This window comes from Oryza brachyantha, chromosome 2 (assembly GCF_000231095.2).
Source record: "Oryza brachyantha chromosome 2, ObraRS2, whole genome shotgun sequence".
Taxonomy (NCBI): Eukaryota; Viridiplantae; Streptophyta; class Magnoliopsida; order Poales; family Poaceae; genus Oryza; species Oryza brachyantha.
The window spans coordinates 19,384,492-19,409,984 of NC_023164.2; the positions used below are offsets into that span (position 1 = coordinate 19,384,492).

Sequence of the window (25,493 nt, forward strand, 5' to 3'; positions counted from 1 at the left end):
AATTGCAAAAATGACAAAACTTGCTTAGTTTCATGTTATTATTGTGGATTGACCATGCCATAGCACTACTGCTATGGTCACACGTATTAGCAATTAAAAATAATTTATGGGTAAGATTTTATATATATGTATTCTTAATAATCTAAAATGAAATACTGGAAAAAAATTATAGTGAAAGAAAAACCCACGAAATCAATTCCAAAATTAGGTTTAAAATTCACACTTTGTATTATAGATATAAATATAAACGAAAGATGAATAGCATTAATTCGACCTATTCAAGTAGATAGAAGAAAAGCTATCCCTCCCCACCCCAGTTTCTTGGAGTCGTTTTCTGCTTATTTCCTTTTTATCCCAAGAAAGTTGGAAAATAGTGGAGTGGCATCAATTCCCTGTACCTGTGCAAAATTAGAGGCATTGAAGATGTTGATACCGTATTAACCTTGAAAGCTATGTTTCCGGCGTACACACACTAGTTGCATACATAGTCAAGCTATGGCCGCACAAATAAAATAGAATGATAAAGGAAATATGTGAGCTATTCCTAAAGATTTCAATGTCTTGATGTGGGCATGTCAAGCTGGGAATAGGATATTATTTGTGCCAAAAGCTCAAAAGTGCTTAGCCGTCAAGCGCACAGTAGTACATGTTGGTACCATTTGTAATATGAATTCAATCTAGTCTAAATTACTGCAAATTGATCAAAACAACTAAAAAATATCAATCTATTTGTCTATTTGTTATGGTTAGTATAGTACATACCGCTTGGCCAATTACGCCAAGTTGGACAGCCATGTGGGTCTATTATATCTTTCTTCTTTTTTTTAAAAAAAAGGTTTTATGATTCCAACCTCTCCATTTGTAGAAGGTAAAACGATTGAAATGACAATTGACAGTTATATCTAGCTACATCTTGAAAACACTCTTAAACAATATTTATAAAGAAATACATTAACATAGCCTTTGACTATATCTGGATGGAGCCTGTCTAATTTATATCGAGTATACACTATCACCTTAATTAAATGAGCTTATAAAGAATTGTTATAGAGGAATAGCACTTACCTATCTCCTAAGTCAGCACCATTAGTGCTACAACGATTTATCACCAGCTAAAAGGACTCTATAGTAACTGTGGCCCAGGCAATAGACCATTCCTTGGTAAGGACCAGAAGAGATTATTGGAGTACATCAGGCCACTTGAGTTATCTCAAAATTTCAACTTACAACTTAACTCTAAGGTCATATATTTAACCAACCCTATGAACTATAAGCCAAAACACAACCTTGAAGAAGACAACGTTGTTTGACGCAAGCATCATAAGCTGCACAACAAATTCATGAGGAAGATAAAGAAAACAACATATAGAATTAGAGTGTAAAATACAATTGTATTGATTACGATGGATGAGACTTTTTAGAGATAGCCAAACTTATCAAAGTTGCAAGACCAATCGAGGAATCCATGTTCGAACTCAACGTTGCAAGCTCCTCTAACCCAACTAGCAACATCCATCTTTCACGCCATGCATGAGGTTAAATGATTTGTTCCCATAACTATCCTTTCGAACCTGCCAACCATTTAGAGAAGCACAATTTATTCGGTATTAGTCCAGACTCTTCTATAAGATTATCATAAAACTTTTTACGTTTAAGCCACGTCAATTTCAGTATGCTACGTATAGACCCAATAATTAAAGTTGAGTATGAATCCAATAAATAATTCTACACTAAGGGTGATCCCACTAGGCCTGGGGCCATAAATAAATATAATCTAAGACATATACATATGTGAAAAAAAAGAAAATAACTTGGGGAAAAAGAGAATAGTGCTTAATAATATGTGATAGTGATTTTTTTCTTCAATTTTAAACTTGATTGGTATATTTGATGTGGTACATTTATTATATTTAAAAATTTATATAAATTGAACAATCCAAAATTGTAATCCCAGATACACACTGTATTGTACAGCTAGCTAATCCCTCGTGACTAGTTGCACGTCTAATCCACCTTCAAGCTACCGAGACTATTCCGCGGTCAGTGACTATCAAATCCAGGAGCAGAAAATCCATTCGAGACGGTATTGCACACAGCGATTCTATAGGGATTCGTACCAATCTCACCTAGCTTCCCTAAAACGTGGCGCATTGACCCGCATGTCGCGTCCTTTACAACCGTACGTCCTCACAGAAAACCCAGATTAATTAATCCACCGGATCGACCTAAAAAAGTCCCACTCATCCCTCACCGCCCTACAAGGCCGCGAGTTGACCAAATCAATACGCCGAACCAATCCGAGCCAAACCACAGGACGTACGCCGGTACGCGCGGAGCGGGCGAGCGGCTAACCGCGGAAGAAAAAAAAAAGAAGCGCGAGAGGCAACACGGGTGGGCGCCGCGGCACGACGGGAGCGGCCGGGCCGAGGCCGAGACGCGCGCGCGCACGCTTCCCCCGGCTCCCGCCCCCGCGCCGGTGCCCGTGCCCGTGCGCGCGCGAGCAGCGGGCGCCGTGCCGTTTCGCCCGCGGAGCAAGCGGGACGTCGTGGCAGGGAAGGATGACGATGCTGCCAAAACTGGCCTTTTTGGTCCACCTTTTCCACCCCTCCTCGACTCCGCGGGCGAATGCCAGGCCGCGATTCGGTGGATCCCCCTCCCCAGGCAGCGCGGCCACCGCTGGCTTCCACGATGGAAAACGCAGCATTTGATTTGTTTTGGTTTAATAAAAAGTATTCTAAAATATTAAATTATTTATTATCATTGGATTTAGAGTAGGATATGTGCAGGTAGATCAATGATTAAAAATAATTTAATACCATAAGGTATTAATATCTCGAGATATTTTTATTACTTTTTGTTGAAATATAAAATTGCTCATTCTATTATTTCAGCAAGACCTCCCGATCGAGTGGACCGATCTATCTCTCTCACTCTATTATTGTTGCCGCCCTACGTACTCGTTTTGGATTCGTCGCCAACATGTTCTCGGAGGAACACGTTGAATGTGCAAGTGTGCTGAGAAGGAGAGATCAAGAAGCACATAAATATTGATTGATCATGCGAATTCCTTTTGAGGTGAAAAAATCTTGCACGATTACAGCAGCATTTTGCTATGCCCTCTAGTTGTCCATGATTAGCTAGAAACTTTATCCACCATATGAGAAGCTTCTAGCAGTGACCTAAAAATATATATATTCGGATACATGTTGCATGTGAATAATGTTAAAACGGTCAAAACATAATACTGTTGGGTATTTAAATTTCTAGCCGTCTCGTCCGTAGAACACCATTGGTTAAATTCGGCGTGCCATGGGCAGTACAGACCGAACGAATATAAGCGATAGATTTTTTGTATTATTTCATTAGTGCGCAATGACACATTTTTCATGCCAGCAGAGCATCACATCGCAACATAGTTGTTGCATGTTAGCCAACGTACGTGGCATATAGGGATTGTCTGCTAATGCATCTCCACACGTGCTACTACTATACTAGCCGATTAAAAAAAAAACGGCCTCGTGTCGTACTACAGCATGGCACAAAATTATATGAGTAACAAAACCCTGCTTGATATAAACCACCCACAGACTCTGTAAGCTGTTTTGATTGTTTTTGGCTGCCATGCATGTTCGGTCTGGTACCCGGATCTTGTAAGATTGAACAGAAGTGAGCTGCTACTAGCATGGTAGTAATATATTCGATGGTGGTTGATGCGAACGCACTGTCAAGAGTGCAAGAAGAGAGCAAGTGGAAGGGAAGGAGGAGATAAGAGGAGGAGGCATCAAGTTGGCAATGCCCTGGCCTTTATTATGTGGAGCTGATGGCGCCCATGCTGCAATGCCCTGGTCTTCTGACCCCATCACCCGCCCATTTCATGCCCATAATCTCCTTCCAATCCGACGAGAGTTTTCTCGGAGGAACATTGGGAAAGATATGCATAAATCTGAAAAGGCACGAATTTCAGATTCGTGGCCTCCAGTGTGCTAGTTTTACAGTTCGTGTGCAACAGAATTAGACAGGTAATATACGTAGCAAAGCAAATATTTAACTAGTGTTTGTTTTTGACTAGTAATTACTATATCAGAATCTCAGATTACATGACACGTTATTCTATGAAGATACCATCTACCTCGTGCACGGCTAGCAGCTACTAGGTCGCACTCATACGGAGGATGAGGACGATGGATTATCTAAGCACAGATAACTGCAGAGGAACGGGTGATCTTCTGATGACGGTCAACACCAGAGCCATCGCCAAAACAGGGGAGATGGATAAAAGTCAGCTCAGCTCCCCTTTTCAATTCCACGAAGACGGTAGAACGACATCCCATTTTAAAACGATCAATGCTTCCGTCCTCCTTTTGATACCGCGGGGTACTGGTATCTTGAGGTATCAAATTGTGTAAATTGTGTTTGATCATTGGATCTAACAGTGTACATCCTACTCAGTTAGATTCAATGATGAAAAACGATTTGGTATCTCGAGGCACCGGTACCTCGAGATACCAAAGGAAGGATGAAAGTAAAACTCTTTTAAAACAGAATAAATATGATACTTAGTTATCACGTCTGATACATATATATCAGTTTTGATACTTAGGTATTAGTCTATTCTATTTCAATGAAATACTGTTTAAATCATTTCTATTTTAATGAGTCACGATAAATTATATTGGTTGAAAGTCATATTCACAAAGAATAAATAATTTATAAATAAAATTTTTATATATGTATTTTAGCGATCTAAAAATAAAACTGAGAAATAAACTTTAATAAAAAAAATCTAAAATTAACTATAAAGTTAAAATTTAAATTTTAACTTACAAATGAGTATAAGTGAAAAGACATGGTTAACCGTCCGTACTGTCAAATAACCGTCGAGAAAGCTACCCGAACTCGGGCGCCGCACACGCAACGCAACGCAACGCAGGTGTAAAAAAGGCGTTGAAGAGAACGGCCCCCGGCCCCGCGCGATAACGCGGCAAGCCATGCAAAAATCTCGCACACATCACACATGGCGGCTTCGCCTCGGCTACACCTCACCGAAGCGAGGGAGACGCTGCGCCAAACACGTCGGTCAGGTCGGCACCTCGCCTCGCCCTCTTGACCTCATCGCGATTTCGCTGTAGCTTAGATTGATTTTGGATGCGCGCAGTTGGCGTAATTTAGCAACGTGATCGGCTGACCTTAACCGCCCGTGCTTAACGCACAAGCCGCCTCGCAGCTCTCTGTCTCGGCACGACTGTGTATAAAAAGCGCGCGCGTAGCTAGCCCCCACATATCTTTTGCATACGGGGCATTACGGCTCAGCCAATCGCCGTGCTCTCGCCGAGGGCCATTGAACTGAGCAACGGAGGAGCAAGGGTTGGACGGCGGAGCGCGCGGGCAGGATGAAGGTGCAGTGCGACGTGTGCGCGGCCGAGGCGGCGTCGGTGTTCTGCTGCGCCGACGAGGCCGCGCTGTGCGACGCGTGCGACCGCCGGGTGCACCGGGCCAACAAGCTCGCCGGGAAGCACCGCCGGTTCTCGCTGGTCAACCCGTCGGCGTCGGGGCGCTCGCCGCCGGCGCCGCTCTGCGACATCTGCCAGGTGAGGCGGCTGAGCTAGAAAACGGTCGATCGCTTCGGTCTGGATTCCGTATGGTGGAGAGCTCAATTTGGTTTCCGTGCTGCAGGAGAAGAGGGGTTTCCTGTTCTGCAAGGAGGACCGGGCGATCCTGTGCCGGGAGTGCGACGCGCCGGTGCACTCGACGAGCGAGCTCACCATGCGCCACAGCCGGTACCTCCTCACCGGCGTGCGGCTCTCATCGGAGCCAGCCGCGTCCCCGGCGCCGCCGTCGGAGGAGGAGAACAGCAGCAGCTTCTGCTGCAGCGCCGACGACGCCGTCCAGGCCCCGGCGCCCGCCACGAGCCACGGCGGGAGCAGCGGCAGCAGCAGCATCTCCGAGTACCTCACCAAGACGCTCCCCGGGTGGCACGTCGAGGACTTCCTCGTCGATGACGCCACTGCCGAGGCCGCCGCCGCTACCTCTTCCGGCATCTCTGCGAACGGGCCGTGTCAGGTTGGTGCCACTGATCGACCCCATAGCCATGTCGCAGTACCAGTCAATCTTGAGTGGTCCAACTGCTAATTGCTAACCATCTAATCAATGGCACGATCCTGCATCAATTGAGCACACTAGCGCATGTCTCCCGTCCATGTCTGCATCTGACATTACTGCATCCAGTCCAGCAATTCCATTATGGGGGGTAGTTCGTAGTTACGCTCGCAGCCTGCACCATGGCCCAGGATGTATCGATAATATCTTGGGGGCCACTTAGATGGATCATTTTGGACACAAGCAAAATTCATAAATGATGAATCCTTCACTTCTGGACACAATTTTAAACTCATCAAATGCATCGCCATTTGGAGGACTCGTGACTGATATGGCTCTGAACGTCTGGACAGGGAGTAAACCGGATCGGTGGGCTGCAAGAATCCGCCGCCTACCCTGCATGGATGGCGCAGCAGCAGCCGTGCTGCGACAGCCTCGTCGCCGGCGACGCGGTGGCAATCCGGGAGCGGTGGGTGCCGCAGATGTACACCGACCAGCTTGCCGCCGGCAGCAAGAGATCCAGGACATCCACTTCCTCCTACTACCGGTGAAACTAAAGCAACTAAAGGCCGTGGCAGCGCTGTGCGCCGCCATGGTTGTACGTACAGTAGATATGATGCTGTTTCGGGCTTAAATGACTTGCATTTTGCGCTTCCGCGCGGGAGTGTTTATGCTTTTTTGAGGCGAAGAAGGAAATCTCTGAGCCTTTTGTATCCTTTTTTGCTCGTCACATCTGTATGTTTTTTTTTTCCTTCAACTACGCAATAACGAGAATTTTCCCTCTTTTTATGTAATTAAGAACCTGGTTATCTGGGATTGCTTGGACTTATCGCGTGTGGTTGAGTATCGTTGTTGGGTCGGGTCTAATCGATTGGAACCGGGTGCGAAGGGGTCAACCGAAGTAGGGCTTTGTACATGTGCAATTAATATGTTGCAAAGTAGAAAGCTATCACCTCGTTGGCTTTCATTGATGCCGTTTACACCGGCAATTGTCATTTGTCAATGCCCGAGCAAGAGTTCAGTTGCACCGGTGAACCGAAATCATTTCGGGTGTTAATAATAGTAGATCGTTCTTAGCCTACCCGGCAAAAAAAAAATAGTAGTATATCGTGACAGGGGGACTTAGTCATTGGGCCAACTTTGCAGGGCACGAAGGCCTATCTTGCCTGGCTTGCTGCTTGGGCCTCATGCTTCCGTGGCTTATTGCTTGTGAGCTGGTGGCCGCCACTGTTGCCGGATGTTGAGTAAAAGTGCAATGATAGAAAAACAATATCATGCGACATAAAAGTGTATTAGTGGAAAAACGCTTTTCAATATAAATCTAGTGTCAACAATATCATGTAACAAAAATGCGTTATGATATACTCCTTCCACCCCTAAATGTTTGACACCATTGACTTTTTTTATAAATGTTTGACTATTCGTCTTATTCAAAAAATTTAAATAATTATTAATTATTTTTATATCATTTCATTTATTGTTAAATATACTTTTATGCATATATATAACTTTACATATTTTATAAAATTTCTGAATAAGACGAATAATCAAACGTATATAAAAAAGTGAACGGCGTCAAACATTTAGGGATGGAGGGAATAGTAATTATTGATCAAAGTTTTTTTCTAACAAAGAAGCACATCGTACATATTTTTCTGACTACTCACTCTGTTTCATAATATAAGTTATTTTTCTATTCAAATTTATTACACAATATAAATAATTTTATGATCCCAAGACAATAGTTTATTTCATACCAATCAACTCTTATATACTAATTTATTTTTTACCTTCTAACTTTTATACCATTTTATTTCACATCAATCAACTTTTGTACTATTTAACTTTCTTACCTACCATATTTTTACATGATTTGTACTACTTTTCTATACTCAATTTTTGCAAAAAGGGAAATAATCCTTATATTACGGGATGAAGGTATTCTTTTTTACCTCTACTTAGCCACGTAGGTGTATACTATCCAATGATTCCAATTTACCTTTTATCTAGTTTAATTCAGTATATGAAGGATTTTTATATCTATAATCATCGTCATACTATACATCATATGCACTGAACTCGGATATAATGGAAAAAAGCTGTATAGGCTATGATACTAGCGTTGTTAGACAGAATGAGATTTATTTTGCCCTAAAATATTGCTATTCTAATAGCAAGTACCATAATCCATAAACATTAGTCTTAAGATGTGCATATAGTTAGATAATAATTAAGGCGGCGGAGTGAAGAGATAAGTAATTGTTTCTCATGCAATTAAAACACAGCCTCCACACAAACACCAATTATACTAGAAGGAAATAATAAAACAAATAGTTACATTGTATTAGAGAAAATAATATATGTACTCCTATATGTTATCTTCTAATTAATGAGCTGATGACATTACGAACAAAAATTCAAAAGTAGCGATACCTCAATTAAACTAGCACTAATTGGTTGGAAGCTGGTTCAAAGAGGATAACCGAGTAGAGGTGAGGACATGCACACGGATTCGGATCTGATACACAGTCTGTAGTATGAGCAACTTTTGCAGTCCCCTGCCGGCTATTGGATGAAAATCTGAGGGCTGGAATCCATTTGGTATTGTAGCTTGTACGGTATACTGCTATAGCATCGATATTGTTGTTAATGATCCGAAGCATTCATGAAAAGAATTGGATGGATAATGATGCGTGTACAGTAGTTTAACATGGAACTTGTGATCCCAGATTCCCATTCCCACCTTAATGGCTTTGATCGGTGCCATTTACTGTGTTTATTACCTTTTCGTTTTTAAATTGAAACCGTGCAAACCGACGTTTTTCAATCAACTGTGTGCGTGCGTAACCCACCGAAAACTGATCGGTTTCTGCAAACCTCTAAGCATCGATTCAACGAAAACCGATCGGTTTTTGTCAACCTGGCTGTTTACAGCGGCAATTATCAATCCGAATGAAAGAGTTTAGAAATAGTACTGGTGAACCACCACTAAAAAACGAAATACCGGTGAACCATTTCCGAAGTATTAGACCATGCTACCTATACTTAGCTTAGTTGAATGTAACTGAAGAAGAGACTTGCTAAAATCCTAAGTGCTCCTTTGAATCACAGGAATAAAAAAATAGAGAAATAGAAAAAACATAGGATTCTGACAGGAATGTAGGTGTAAAACAGAGAATTACAAAACAGAGAAAAAACGTAGGAATAACCGTTTGATTGGACCACAGGAAAAACACAGGAATTTAAGAAGAGATATAGACTCAAAGGATTTTTTCCAAGAGGTTCAACCTCTTGGTAAATTTCCTCAAAAACTTGTGTAGGAGGATGCATTCCATAGTAAGAGCCCCCTTTGAATGACAGAAATGAAAAAAATGGAGGAATAGGAAAAATATAGGATTCTGATAGAAATTTAAGTGTAAAACAGAGGATTGCAAAACACATGAGAAACCGTAGGAATGACGTTTGATTGGACCACAGGAAAAACACAGGAATTTGAAGAGAGATAAAGACATAAAGGATTTTTTCCAAGAGGTTCTACCTCTTGCTAAATTTTCTCCAAAACTTGTATGGAAAGAGGTATTCCATAGGAATTTCATAGAATTCTATAGGATTTATTCCTTTGATTCAAAGGGCTTTGTAGAAAAATTCCTATAGGAATAAAATTCTCTAAAATTCCTATAAATTTTCTTTGAATCAAAGGGAGCCTAATTTTATAGGATTTCATAGGATTCATTCCTTTGATTCAAAGGGCTCTGTAAAAAAAATTCCTATAGAAAATAAAATCTTATGAAATTTCTATGAAATTCTTTTGAATCAAAGGGGGCCTAAAATGAATCTACCATACTGGATCGTAATTACAAATGCATCACTTTGTTTCGTGGGCTCAGACATATTACCCATAGGTATTATAAAATGTATAATTCCATCTTTAAGACACGCCTTGAGCGGGTGCAAGGTTGTAAATAGTTAAGAATATTTAAAAAAAACAACTATGTTCTAGTATATTAAAATAAAATATCAATCATATTAGAGTTCGCACATCAATTTGTTCCTATTTCACTAAAATAACACTAGAAATTTACTCTAATCATTTCGTTCTTAAGCACTTCGTACAAGTTACCAGGCCCGTGCATGGAAATGTGCAGGATAAGCAATCGCATAGGCCCTAAAATGTAGGCATCCGAAATGTTATGTTTCACTCCTTGACAACATGTTTTAATCCAAGCCAATATGTGTTAATATTTCGGAATTAATTGCATTTCGTCCATATAGTCTTACCTATGTTTCACCTTGAACTTTCCTTACGTAAATCTTTTCACTTTGAACCCCTTATTCTTCTATTTTGTTTTTTCCTTACGTAAATCTTTTCACTTTAAACCCCTTATTCTTCTATTTTGTTTTATTTTGGACCCACCTTTCTACTCCTTTTCCGCGGTCCAATCCAATCATATGTTTTAACTCACAAGTTGACCATAAAAAATCTTGGTACTAACTTGCATGCTATCACGTTATGTCCAAGTGAAGACCATATACAGCGCCAGTGCAGTACCCGACATCGAATCTACTATCTCCGTCCCATAATAACTTTATTTTTCGATGTCCGTGTTCAATGTTTTGACCATTCGTCTTATTTAAAAAATTTACATAAAAACTTAAAAAAATTAGTCATAAAGTATTATTCATGTTTTACCATCTAGTAACAATAAAATTTTTAATCGTAAAAATATTTCAAATAAGACGAAGAGTCAAAACATTCTATCTAAAATCTGAAAAATAATTTTAATATAAAACGAAGATAGTAGCTAGCATCAACATGGGGGCTCAACCTCGAGTCATACCATTGTTGTCATGACCTCCAGCCAACCTAGCGCCACCGCACATTCCATCTCGATCTCCGCCTGCGCCATGATCAACCTCAAGCCTAGCCAACACCAGTGATGCACTCGACCTCGGGGCCATAGGAGGCGCCACTGCTCTTAGTATCTACCACTACTCACACAGTGTCTACCAACACCTCAAGCCCCGGTGTCTTTAGGGCCGGAGCTTGAGCTTGAGTGTTTGACCGGCTCGCGTCGAGCTCCGCCTCAGGCTCCTCCGGTGCTGACGTGGCACTTGAGATCGTGTTCCATATCTACTCCCTCAATTGGGGAATTTCTTGTCTTTTCTACTTCTTAGCTCAAGCGCAAGGGTAGGGGATATTGGGTGAGATGCAGTGCAAGCGCATGGTGCCCTGCGGAGCATTGGCGTGAGCATTCCGGTGGTTGTGATTGCCCAACCTGCTCGCTGGACTTGCTCATTGGTGTTCAGGGAAGAGAGTAAATTTTGTTGGTTAAATGTGAAAATGGCAACACACTCGTAATCCAAACTACACTAGTGGAAAAAAGGTGGCACTATATGAGATTTACTTCATATTTCATATTTTAAGATCTTACTCCATTGTTTAAATTTCTCTCCTCCTCCTCTACTTCTTCATCTAAAACATGTATGTTTCTTGAGCTCCAACAAGTGTTCGACAATAATCATGCCTACCTTAGTGTTCCAGACATTAACAATCCCATTGTTTCACTTAGTAGCTAGGAAATCACTGCATCATCCAAAAATTTGAGAAAGGAAAAGATGACTAGGCGGTGTTGTTGTACCCAACATACCATGTTCAAATCCTTATTCTCCATCAATGTTTTGAGTACACATATGCATGCACATTCATTGGGTGTACATGTACCACACGGCCACACTATATTCACGCGTGTGCATAGATTCCAGAGAATGTTCATGAGTTTTCGTATTTATACGCGTGGACGCGTGGTGGTGCTTGTACGCATTTCAAAAGGAAACCGCATGAGGGAAATAGCATTCAAATATCGCTCAACCACTATTGCTTTGGACAAACAACGGTGTCATATGAAATAGGCTGGTCACTACCATTCTACCAGCATATGAAGAAAGGTACAGGCGGAACAACCGGAAGAAGGGACTTGGTTTAAGTTGGTGGCGGGAAAAGGGGATTATTGTCAATGTACTCCAATTTCATAACTCATATTGTTTTTAAGGAGATTGTGGTTAAATTTTTAAAACTTTCATTATTAATAAATTTTAAAATATTTAGTTTGAAGACAATAGGACAACCTGTACTTTATTAATAGGGTCTGTGTGTGCATACACACATAAATCAAAGTTAATGATTAGGGTCTCTCCAGTACATTTTAAAATATAGTATTATACTACCAGTAGAACTAGTTGATTTAAAATGATACTTTTGTATTTTTTTAATTAATTGATTAGTAGTATTTTGTAATTTTGTATTTTGGCAATAAGATCACAATGAAAAGGACAATATTATCTCTTTAAATTTCTACTACACATAATATTGTTGGTAGTATAATCTAGTCATAACTATCCGATAAAAATAGATCATCGGTGTGGATTAAATTTTACTGCAAGTAGAATACACCGGAGTTAGCCCCTAATGATTAATGTAGGTTTTGAAGATCGTGATCGTGTAGTTATCTATAGCGACATGAATTATCAAAATTAGAGCAGGGAACAGTAAAGAATCTAACTATTAAACGAATCAGTCCACAACTATCAGAATTCAGAACTACTCCTATATCATCAGACTTGGAATTTCACAATTGATTTGTTTGACCTTCGTTTGAAAGAAGTTCCCAAATCCCAGCACTGATAAGTGGTCCAGGAAACCCAATGGGCCCAAGCGGAAAGGCACCGCCACAGCGCCCAAAGATCCGAAAAGAAGTGGGCCGTTGCACGGCAATTTAGCACCCGGACCGGAAGCGAGCGAGCGAGCAAAGCCACCACGGAAAGATCTCCCCACCACTCCGGACGGCGAGATCGAGAGATGGCTGCGGCGAGAGCGGCGGTCTCCGCCGTCTTCCTCCTGCTCCTCATCCTCGTCCTCGGCGTGGCCGACCTCGCGGCGGGGACGCGGTCTCCGTCGGCCTTCGTGCAGAACGCCATCTACTCCAACCGCATCACCATCTTCTCCAAAACCTACTGCCCGTAAGGCCTCCTCCTGGACAGGCCCCCCTTCCGCCTGTTTTCTTTGGGGTTGTTTGGATTTTGGGGAGCTTTTTTTGGGTTTGTGCGTGTGCGAGGTGATGGTGAGCACCATGGTAGACGCCGCAGCTTGGAGATTCCTCCTGTAGTGCTGTCGTGGTGGCTGCCTGGGTGCAGCTTTGCTACCGAAATTGGGGTTTCATGTAACGTGAATTGGGTGGATTTGTTGTCCTGTAGATGGTATTGTGCGAATTGGAAAATTTTGCCATGCAATTGAACCCCTGGTTGTTCTGAAATAGCTCAATTTAGGTTAAACCGAGCTTGCGAACTATTGTCAAATAGTTTTATTTGACGGAAATCGAACATTTAGCTAGTTTTTTCTTCTCTGGACTCTAGCTGTCACTCAAGCTCTTGAATCGTTCCAGCTTATGCATTGGTTTGCTAGATTTAATTCGGACGTAGTACAGTCCCCACGGCACCGGACCACACATACTGCGCTCGGTGAATTTTGGATTCAGATGAGTTTTCTTTACGTTTTTTGGGAAGATCTTTACAGCTTTTTCGTCGAGTCTTCAAAAGAAAAGAAAAGGGGTTGATCCGAACTGTAACGATGACTTAATGAAAGAAAAGGGGTTGATCCGAACTGTAACGATGACTTAATGATATAATGCGGGCTATCCTACCTGAATCGCTGTCTGCAGACTTCAGATTGTGCTTCTAACATATGGTTTAAGATAACCTATAGGTTCAGAATTATCCTACTGATTGCTAGGAACAGCAATCGTGGACTCATAAAGTATCTATGTACTATTGTACCCTGTGGTTAAACTACTACTCCCAAATCAACCGGCATTAATTGGCTTGTTACTTGGGTAGCAACGGGTTGGTTCTGATAGTAGTTTACAGGCCCTGTCTACACATGTGAGCAGATACGCGCTAGAATAATACCTACATATTTGTCTCCTAACTCCTAATCCACGAATCAGATAAATGTGGAATTCATGTTTAAATACTGTTGCTATAACTGTCTTACTGTTGAAAAGGGTAAGGTAAGTGGCAAGTGATATCAGCGTTGCCAGTTTCTATCTCAGCTGTCTTGACAAATGAATTTATATGCACTGTACATGTGTTACCCCATCATATTTAGCTGTAACATGGTTCCTTCCTATTATTGAAATAAATCATCTGGTGGACATGAAAAATTATGAATATCAATGTTAAGATATTCAATTTTATATAACAAAACTAAAACACATATTTAACTGTAAGATCACAGAAGGTGGATACAAGGATGCAATTTAATTTCACTGAATAGTCTTGAGTTATTTTTTGTTCTCCTTGAAATATTATAAACATTTCTATATGGTCTGATTAATGAGTTCTCCTGTAACTCTACCGCTCCTGACATCTTGTTGCCGAATCCATCTTTATGCTTGTTCTTCTAGGTATTCAATGCGCGCTAAGCGTTTATTTAGAGATCTCAAGGAGAGTCCTTATATTGTTGAACTCGATCTCCGAGGTAATCATTCTGATCTCATGGAGCTTGAATCAAATTGAATTTGTCAGTCATTTTGACATTGAAGGTAATAGTTTTCTATACATGCTATGCAGAGGATGGTAGAGAAATTCAAAGTGTCCTTCTAGACCTAGTTGGCCGTCATACTGTGCCACAGGTGTTTGTGAATGGCCAGCACGTCGGTGGCTCAGATGGTTAGTGTTTTATGCTGTACTCTTGTTTCTCTGTAAGCATATACAACTTTCATAAATATCAACAATCCTGCATGCTGAATATTACAGATACAGCAAATGCTCTTTCTAATGGACAGCTTCAGAAACTTCTTGGAAATAGTCAATCACAGAGGTGATCTGTAGTGAAGATTGCTACTATCAAAAAGTCGTGAATGGCTAGCATGCGGTATTCCTTATGAGATAATGAGAAGGGGGCCGTCGTTTATCTCTACACAGGTATCTGAACAGAATGTTGCAGCTCAAGCCAGCAGTTTTTTTTGCGTGGAAGTGTTGTGACAACAGTTTCTATGCTTGCGATTTGTATGATTTGCCAAGGTCATATTCTATTTACTGCTGTGCCCGCTCTGTACTGTTTGTGATTTGTTTTTTGAAAGGAGTACTGTTCGCGACATTGTGTTTGTGAGTGCTTAATTGTTCTTGTATTTTATAATGTTTATCATTAGTTAGTTGACTTAGTGATGAATTTTGAATCTGAAATATAACTCATGTAAACCTGTCTAAGGGGGGTAATCGATTGAAAAAGTCAAACGGCATATTTACAAATAAAAAATAATTTATGAATAAAACTTTTATTTATTTATTCATAGCAATTTAAAAGCCAAAGCTAGAAAATAAACTTTGATGAAAAATCCCAAAATTAATTTTAAATTTAAGGTTGAAAATTTAATTTTTGGCTTAAAGCATAAGCAGACTCATTAAAATTATGATTTAAAGTTTGATAAAACCTAATTTGGGACTCGACACCTGTTTGCCCCGTTCTGTAACAGTGGCCGGAAGAAAAATAGGTGGACTAGAACAAATCATGAGACATGATCGGAATGCATTAAATGATACAATTGTTGATCCAATGTTGGAACACAGTAACACCACCAGCTCCTGTTTATGCTTATAAGCCAAAATATGAATTTTCGACTTTAAGTTTAGAGTTGATTTTAAGGTTTTTTTTTATCGTACTTGATTTTTTAGCCTTTATTTTTAGGTCGCTACGAACATGTATATAAAAGTTTTATTCACAAATTATTTTTCCATTTGCAAATATATCATTTAGTTTTTTCTCTCAAAAAAACGAAAAGATGACCCCTAACAAGTATCCTCCCCAGCACTTTTTATTTGACGCGGTTAACTTTGAATTCTATTTTTATCATTTGTCTTATTTAAAAAATTTACATAATTATTGTTGTATTATGATTCAATTTATTACTAAATATATCTGACTCATAATTTTATATTTTTAAAAAATAAATAGGACAAATGGTCAAAAGTAAATAAAAAGTTAATAACATCAACCGAGAGTATCTATGATGTTATGTATATGGACGTATTTCGGAACAGAGAGAGCAGTAAGCACGTTTCATCGGAGAAAAGAAAAAGGAAAACAGTAAGAACGGTAGTATGACAGACAGCAAGTGGTTGCGGCGTGCCCATGGCATTTTGGCACGATTACACATTTATTAAGCTATAAAAACCAACGGTGCGAACGATTGATTGATCCTCCATCGCCTTGTGCTGAGCAGCCAAACGACACCTCGCGAGCGAACGAACGACCGATCGATCAGATCCTCCTTCCTTCATCGCCTCAGGCCGAGCAGCCAGAAGGCGAGCAGCGCGATGACGAGCGAGACGTAGTCGAACCTGAAGACGCGGCGCAGCATCCGCATCTTGTGCTCGTCCCACGGCGGGTACCTGAACATGAACTCGAGCAGGAGGCTCCTCCTCAACACCGTCTTCCTGTGGCTGAACAGCTCGAACGTGTACTTGCCGTGGTACTGCCCGAACCCGCTCTGCCCGATCCCGCCGAACGGCACGCTGTCCAGCCCGTACTGCGCGACAGGGAATCGCAGCGACGGGTTAGCATCAGACCTCCGGAACGTGCGCGCGCGCGCTCTCTCTCTCTCTCTGGTGGTTGTGTTCATGCTTTTACCTGGACGATCGCGTCGTTGAACGTGACGCTGCCGGAGGACGTCTCTGCAACGATCCGCTGCTTCAGCTTCTCGTCATTGGTGAAGGCGTAGATGGCGAGCGGTTTGGGCTTCGGTTTCAGAAACGCAATGCAGTCCTCCGTCTTCTTTACCTGCAAGCAGGAGTGCCGTTTTCTGTTCATATATGCAATTATTATCCATTTTTTCGATTCTGTTTATACTTATAAGATAAAATTTAAATTTTTAAGCTTAAATTTAAAATCGTTTTTTCGATTTTTTTCTATCGTAATTTATATTTTAGATCGCTGAGAACATGTATATAAAAATTTTATTCATAAGTCAAACGATCACTGCCTCTGTGAGCGTGCTTTGATTCCGTCCGGAACTGCTGCGATCTCTGTCGACTCGTACCGTTATGATCGGGAGCAGAGGGCCGAATATCTCCTCCGTCATGATGTCGGAGTCCAGCGGCGGATTCAGCAGAATGGTCGGCTCGATCCTCCTGCAACATGGTTACAGCCACGACGGTGAGGCACTGAAGTTCTGTATACACGATTGGCTAATATGCAGAAGAAGTTGGGGTTCATTTACAGTGTCTTGAGGTCAGCGTGGCCGCCATGAACAATGGAAGATTTCACCTCATGGCCCTCCAGAAGGCCTCTCAACCTATGGAAATGCTTCTCATTCAGGATGCGAGCCATGAACCCCGGTTCGGTCAAGAACCTCTTGAGTGTTGATTTAAGCAGCTCAATCTTCGGAGAGGAAACATACGGAACAACAGTATTTTGTCAGGCACGTGCTACTACGCACAAGAGTCATTTGGCGAAATGGCAGTAGAATCGGCAAAGGATTCAGAGTGAGCCAGACCAGAATCGGTGCAAACCGTTCCTCCACAAGTATGTAATCTATGGCAATGCAAGCTTGGCCTGCACAGGTGGACCATTTCGCTCCAATTATCCGATTCACAGCAACCTGGTGTGATCAAGGGCGTAATCAGCTAATGCCGTTCTTGTCTCTCCGATTTTCATCAAAACTGAAAACTGGTCCGTGAAGAACAGAAGGTTACCTGGCAGTCCCTCTTACTGTACAGAAAGTCGACGATGCACGGGCACTTCGAGCCGAGTTCAAGCGCGACCGGTGTCAGGTGTTTCGCCGCTTTCGTCATGATGATGCGTCCTACACGAGCATTCCCTGAAGACAGAAAAGATGGCCACCATAATAAATACAGTCAATAACTGTAAATTGATGTTCAGAACCGAGGTGAGGTGATTGGTTGTGTCTGTCAGTTACCGGTGAAAAGGATCTTGTCCCATCTGTGCTCCATGAGCTCCTCTCCAACCTCCGGCCCGCCCTGTACGATCTTCACGGCTTTGGCGTCCAGATACCTCGGTATGTTGGCGGCGAGGAACGCCGCGGTGGACGGAGCGAGCTCCGAGGGCTTCAGAACAACGGCGTTGCCGGCCGCCAGGGCCCCGGAGAGCGGCTCCAGAGCTAAGCCTGCAGACGGCATCGATGCCACGAAATGGTGAGCACAGCGATCGTGCAAACTGTCTACACACACGCGGCAACTGAAACGCATCTCGAGTGTTTTTCTCTTAAGGAAAATGCATAGTAAAAGTATCGGTTTATGTGAATTATGAAGATAATCTGAAACCCACAATTTTGATCGATTTTTCCATCTGAATACTTTGGCCTGGTTATGAATTATGGTAATGAACATGGTTCTAAGAAAAAAATTGATTTTCTCATTTCGGAAATTTTCTTGACTATTACACCATTCACATACTTACGGAAAGATATAGACGCAGTGGAAATACTAGTAGTGTAGTTTTTACCATCGAGTGTACACGTGTCAAGAATAAGAGTAATTTTACAGTCTAACAAAAAATAATAAAAAGTATCTCGTGGTACTAAATTATTTCTAATCGTTAGATCTAACAACGTACATCCTACTTAGTTAGATCCAATGGTAAAAAATGATTTGGTATCTCGAGATACTTTTTGTTGGACCGAAGAAAATCTCAAAAATAAAGTTATCCTGTCGTTCGAAAATTACAGGCAATGTGCATTTATGATCTTTGCTATCAAGGACTTGACCAACCAACCTGAGACCGATGGAATTTTTCTGCATTAACTTGCACGTATTACATTAGACGAAAATATCAATGTTGCCCTCAACTCACGAGTGGAATAGGTAGTTCGTGGTTAACTCACGATTCTGATGCTCGTACACATGAAGCATGTGGACCAGATATCTGAAAACCACATCGCGTCGGTTCTTTACGCTCGCTGAAATTTCATTTTCAGTGTCAACTTTAAAGCTGTCACAAATTGCGCCCAGAGTTGTTTTCTTAAAGCCTTTGCTGGGTTATGTAATTATGTGGCTGAAAAACCATATGTTCCATTATAATTAAATTTTGAAACGCTATGGTGCATTCCTTTCAAAAAAAAAAAAGAAACGCTATGGTGCTAATACTCGATATGGACAGTTGGTTTACCAGGGCATATCAGTAGTTTATTAACTTTGTGATTAGGGGTAATATTGGTATTTAAGATTTTATCAATTCTTTATAAGCAAGCCTGCTACTGGATTAGAATCCAATCCAAATCCACTTCAATCCATCTATTTACTAATTAGTCTACCAAACCAACATGTACTAATTATTCTTTATTAGGATTTAATCCAAACCAATCCAACTTCAATTTTAGGCTAACCTGTACCAAATCATTTAGTTAAAATAGATCCAATCCACTCTAGCAGAATAAATGTGCCCATTTAGTATGTATAAATTTGGACCTAAAATTTTAAAACTCACGTTCACACTATACAAATTTATTAAATTTGACTAAAATTTGGTGGGGTGATTTATTATGTATAAGAGCAATTTTGTGCAAATTTTGATCAATTTCTACATGTGGGCTCTTATCTATTAGCCACCCAATTAAATGATTCATTTGCTCTCCACGGATCAAATCCATTTAAAAACTAAAATCACCTAACCAAATCCAGTCCATACCAATCCATTTGTCTCTATAACTCAATCCAATTCAAACCATTTGCACCCAACAAAGACAATCCAAATTAAAACCCACCCCATTTAATCCATTTCCATTCAACCCATTAGCATGTCTATTCATATGAGATTTTTAATCTATTTGGGAGATCTTACCGCTTTCTACCATATATTTGATGACAAGTCCTTTCATAGAGAAAAAATATACAATTTTACCCCTCCATCACATATTTTTAGGATTATTATGTTTCTCTGCAAGTGATCTGTTAGTAGAAATAGATCTGAACTAATTAATTAGACCGATGGTTCATATTCATTTCTATGCAAAGCACTTAAGAGAAAGATAGAAGGGTTACGGATTATTTCTACCACTAATAGTGATCACCGTAGATGTTGTTACTTCATATTGCATCACTATCAGTGCTCACTAGATAACGTACGGCTAAGGCTGATTTTGATCCCTGATTTACTTTGCAAATAGTAGACTTATTTTGTAAAGTGAGGGGCGGATATTGAAGTAAAGAAAGATCACCACGCCGACCAGAATGAATAATATAATGACCAAAGCGGTGTGAGTTCACCTATTGGGAGATTCCAGCATGAGAAGATGAGCACAACCCCGACTGGTTCCGGCACGACCAGCGCCTTGCATGGAAATGAAATAAGCGGAACTTGAGCCTGCACCCACGAAATGCCGCAAGCATTCACCATTCAGTCAGAGCAACAAATGTATGTGCCCGAATCTCAATTTTTGCAGAAGCATATATTACAGGGGTGAATAACAATATGGGGCCGTGGAGGAATAGGGGAGAAATGAGAGTGAGGAAGAGAGAAAGGAAGAGGAAGAGAGGGGCTCAAGGAAAGAGAAAACGATAAGCTCCCTCCATCCAAATCGTGCATCCGCACATGTATATTGGATCTGCATAATTGGCCCTTCTGTTTTTCTTGTCATAAGGTTAGTTGTGCTTGTTTTCATCACTACTTTTCAAAGTTTATATTATTCAAAAACATTAAAACACAGTGATTTAAAATTATAAATATAGTACTTTTTTAGGGAAAAGCCAAACGATATATTTACAAATAAAAAATAATTTAGGAATAAAACTTTTATATACATATTTTTAACCATCTAAGAGCAAAGACTAAAAAAATAAATTAGTATGAAAAACCCAAAATCAACTCTTAATTTATGGTTGAAAGTTCAAACTTTAGAAAAGCTAGATATGAAAGAAAGAACTTGTATATCAATCGAACTAGCATGGTGGCCCGTACATATTATGTGGCTAGCATCATTAAATTGTATCTATATGTTTTCTTATCTTGATACTAATTATTTTTACTTATTAAATCTATTTTTTTTCTAAATTATATTTTTAATGGAACCACATTTGCTTATATTCTAGACTGTACTGCTATATAACCTCTTTTCTGCATAATACTTAATTTGTAATTCAATTTTGATATAATTCTAAATTGTATTTATATGTTGACTCTTTCTCTTAACTTTACTTAGTTTTAATCGGAATTTTCGATGCTTTCAAATTATCTTTATAGATGGACTCTTCCCTCAATATCAATTATTTTAAATTTTTAATCCATGATTTGGATTTCTCTAAACTGTATTTCTAATTGGATATTTTCTCATTTACCTTTATTCTAAACTGTATTTACATACATACTCTTTTTAGTATCTTTTTATTTTTATTTTCAAAATTGTATTTCTAATTGGATATTTTCTCATTTACCTTTATTCTAAACAGTACTTTACATAAACTCTTTTCTGCATAATATTTAATTTTTAATTCAATTTTTAGATACTTCTAAATTATATTTATATGTTGACTCTTTCTCTTAATTTTATCTATTGGTGGCATCATTTTGACCAAATTTTGGATTTTTTAGAACTGAATTTGTATATCTACGTAGACTCTTATTTCATTATTTATTATTATTTGTTTCAAAGTTTAGATTTCCTTCTAAATTGTTTCCGGTTTGATTGTATTTTTTGACTAATGTGTAAATTTCTATATGTGGTGGCTCCTATTTTATCACTTTATTAAGATGTATTTATATGTAGACTCATAGTATTAATATATTATTTCAAAATTGTATTTATTATTATTTTTAATCCAAATTTCCTGCATTTATAATTAGTATTTCTACCAGGACTCTTCTTCTCGTTTCTATTTCTGTTGCTAGCACGGATTTAACAAACTGTTAGACTGTTTTTTTTAACAAAAATCCTTGTCTGATTCCACACAAACATTTTTTTTCTTTTTTATCTCTTATTCTCCTCTCACACGGTTGTAAAAAAATTATCTACACAGTTTTTTTTCTTAAAAGTCCTAGTCTGATTCCACATAATTACACAAACATGATATTTTCTTTTTTCTCTTATTTTTCTTAGATTAATCTTATAATTTCTAGCCTGTGAGAGACAACATAGAGGCTTATTTTTTCTATTATTTTATATATATATATATAATAAATTTAAGTAAATGGTGAGTCTTGAACCCAGCCAAACTAACCCACCAACTTATGGTGCTAGAAAGTAAGACTCTAGGTTTTTTTTTCTCAAAAAGTTAGATATAAAAGAAATAATCTTCGTATTAATGGAATTAGGTAGAAGGTGAATCTCGAATTTAGCCCGGCTAGTCCACCAACTTGTCGTGCTAGCCGGTAAGACTCCAGGTTCTTTCTCTAAAGTTTAAATATATTTTGGTTTTAAAATTTGACTGCAGTTATTCTAACACACACTTTGCAAGGAGTGCTAGATATCAATATTTTGCATGAATCAGGAAGAGCTTGCCTTCTCGGGTGCAGCCCAATTCTTGAGGTTCTGCAGCGTGTTCCTCAAGGACTTGACAAGAACCCCAACCTGCGGACGAACAAAACACACAAAACCAGGGCTTCAACCATGGAGGCAAGCATGTACAGTCGAGGCTAGAGGCGAGGCACGCGTGCAGCAGTACGTAGACCAACTGATAAAGAGCGGGGTTTTGGCACGGCGAGTTCGACGGCGATCACCTCGTCCCGGAAGGACTCGACGCGGTGCTTGCCGAGGTCCTCGTGGAGCGCGTCGAAGATGGCGTCCTCCTCCTCCGTGACCATCCTGATGAGCCCCCGGAGCTGCGCCTGCCTCCACTCCACCTCCTTGGTCCTCCCGCTCTCGTACGCCTCCCTCACGCCGGCGACCAAGCCGCCCAGGCTGCCATACTGCCCCGGCTTCTCCTCCATGTCTAGCTCGCTCGCTAATTAACGCGCACTACTGGTTAGCCGCCAGAGCTCGCGGGGATATGTGGCGCTGTATTATCTGTCGGGGTAGCTCTTAATTTATAGCAGTGGGATGCTGAAGCCACCCACACTGTAGTTCATCAATGGTGCTGGGTCAGGGTTAATTGTTTAATTAGCATATTAATTACGCCATTCATGTGCGTGTTGTAAAGGGACATTGCACGGGTGGAACAGGGATTGGGTTGGGTCATTCCGATCGACGTGCGTGCGACGAGCAAAAGTTTTGAGGGATCTAGAAGCTACCTACGTGCCCACAATGCGCGGGAGTGAGAACCATGCACATGTGTTAAAATGTGTTGAGTGGTCTGAGCTCCTCGTCTATGGAAAAGTCAGATACAGTGACATGATCTGGGGAGATCCACTCCACACAGTGCTCTCTGTCCCACGTCTACGAAGGGCAAGAGATGACCTTGCAACGGATTCAATAAATAACGCTAAGATTATGCACGACATATTTTCTCTTATACTTATTTTTATAAACTAAAAATTTAAATATTTAACTTTAAATTTAAGGTTGATTTTTAAATTTGTTCACTAAAGTTTATATTTATGTCTTGGCTTTTACATCATTAAGAATATGTATATATAAATTTTATTCATAAATTATTTTTTGTTGGTAAATATGTGTTTGATATTTTTTAGGAAACATCCAAACAACTACCCTATGACCTGATCGTTGGATTTTCTAACTAACAGTCAGAAAGCGATTTGGATGGAGTGGAGGGACCTCTGCGATGAGTACAGTACTATGTTTAGTGTTTAGGTTTCGGGTGGGGATTGGGATGGGAGAGGGTTAGGTTAGAGGAAAGAGGGTGTTTTTCGGATTTAAAGGGACGATTGTGGTTGAGGACTACTCTGGTAGTGGGTTATAATTACGGAAATTGGTTTGGATAGATTCTGAAATTCAGATAATTTTTTGAAAACCGATAGTGTCGATCGGGTGGATATTTTCTTGATAGTCTCGGAAACAAAAATATTAATTTGGATATTCAAAATAGATAGGGTAAGACTAGTATTAAGTGGAAACCAGTTTCGATCATAAACTACTCGAATATTCGTTCGAATAGTTACTTGAATAATTCCAGGTAAAAACATCAATTTCATACTAATTTGTACTTTATGCCCATATGTCTAGCCTAATTTATTTGTCTTTTTTAATTTTAAAATATGGTATCTTACTCCGGAACTACTTGAGGTACACTAGCATTAATTATCTTGTTTTATTTTAGAATTGAATTATAAATACTATATGAGATTTTGTACGGAGACAACTTCATACTTTTAATTATAAAGTCAAAATTATTTTTTTGGGAAAAATAAGAATAAGGTCTACTTAAACCCCTGAAGTATGGGGGTTGGTCCACTTGACACGTAAAATATAAAACCAGATTTTCTATCCCCATAAAGTATCCAAACTGGTTCAAACAACCTCCTAGAGTGGTTTTATAGGTAGTTTTGGACATTTGGACAATGATATATATGGCAATATCGTGTTAATTATCATAGTGGCTTAGAAAATAGGTATGTTGATAATATGTAATTTTGGGGCTTTCCAATCAATGATCAGAATGCATTGATGGGGTTAACTTAGAGGATCCGTATTCAGTGATATTGTCCCATGACATTCTCGGTGACATTGAGTCACTGACGTGTGGAACCCACGTGGGTCCAGACACATGTGGGTCTCACATATCAGTGACTTATGTCACCAAGAATGTTACGGGACAATGTCACCGAATCTGCGTCCTAACTTAGACCAAATGGACTAATGCATGTGTTATATAAGCAATACTACCTGTCACATAAGCAATACTTTGGCCACATTATCATCCACATAGTGAAAGTTAACCACTTGTAAAACTATCGTAAGGGTTATTTGAATTGGTTTGAATACTTTAGGGAGTAGAATACCCAGTTTCATATTTCAGGGGATTAAGTGGACCAACCCTACATTTAAGGGGGCTAGACATACATTTTCCCCCCAAAAAAACTAAAATTAAAAAAAAAATAAAAATTCAAGTTATTTACCTATTTCATTTAATATAAATTATTAAATATGACATTTTATCATAATAATATAATATATTTATAGTATCTAGATATATTTTTCATTGAAGCCATGTAATACTATTAGTTTTTACCCGTCCATATGACATATCCATATGTAATACGATTGCAAATTTAAACAAACCCTTGATCTATTCTTTGCTATACAGGAAGTTTATAACTCTTCGCCGATTTAAGGAGTTTGCATGTTATTAAGGGCTTTTGTATTCTGATAAATATTTGTTGTCGTATTGGTACCAATTCATATTTGTTCTGTATCTATATTCAATAACATTCAATTACCTTTTCATATCCGAGATTTTTTATTCCGATTATGATTCTGAAATAAAATATAAAAACG

General features: G+C 39.7%; 3 protein-coding genes across 3 annotated transcripts; 2 read left to right on the forward strand and 1 right to left on the reverse strand.

Annotated features, from left to right (window-relative positions):
- Positions 1 to 5,189: 5,189 nt before the first annotated feature.
- LOC102700596 (B-box zinc finger protein 20-like) lies at positions 5,190 to 7,085 on the forward strand. The gene is made up of 3 exons (XM_040521041.1): positions 5,190 to 5,588; positions 5,674 to 6,060; positions 6,450 to 7,085. The coding sequence occupies exons 1-3, from the start codon at positions 5,391 to 5,393 to the stop codon at positions 6,645 to 6,647; spliced, it is 783 nt and encodes a 260-aa protein (XP_040376975.1). The 5' UTR covers positions 5,190 to 5,390; the 3' UTR covers positions 6,648 to 7,085.
- A 5,792-nt stretch (positions 7,086 to 12,877) lies between these two features.
- Positions 12,878 to 15,250, forward strand: LOC102711501 (monothiol glutaredoxin-S6). The gene is made up of 4 exons (XM_006647541.3): positions 12,878 to 13,113; positions 14,556 to 14,629; positions 14,722 to 14,820; positions 14,908 to 15,250. Exons 1-4 carry the CDS (start codon positions 12,953 to 12,955, stop codon positions 14,973 to 14,975), a joined length of 402 nt encoding a protein of 133 aa, XP_006647604.1. The 5' UTR covers positions 12,878 to 12,952; the 3' UTR covers positions 14,976 to 15,250.
- Positions 15,251 to 16,117: 867 nt separating this feature from the next.
- On the reverse strand, positions 16,118 to 23,147 carry LOC102711774 (aldehyde dehydrogenase family 3 member F1-like). Its single transcript, XM_006647542.2, has 10 exons — positions 22,820 to 23,147; positions 22,602 to 22,670; positions 20,374 to 20,470; positions 18,069 to 18,275; positions 17,845 to 17,969; positions 17,646 to 17,750; positions 17,370 to 17,530; positions 17,190 to 17,280; positions 16,781 to 16,930; positions 16,118 to 16,679 (listed from the first exon to the last, which is right to left on the reverse strand). Exons 1-10 carry the CDS (start codon positions 23,027 to 23,029, stop codon positions 16,428 to 16,430), a joined length of 1,467 nt encoding a protein of 488 aa, XP_006647605.1. The 5' UTR covers positions 23,030 to 23,147; the 3' UTR covers positions 16,118 to 16,427.
- Between the last annotated feature and the right edge of the window lie 2,346 nt (positions 23,148 to 25,493).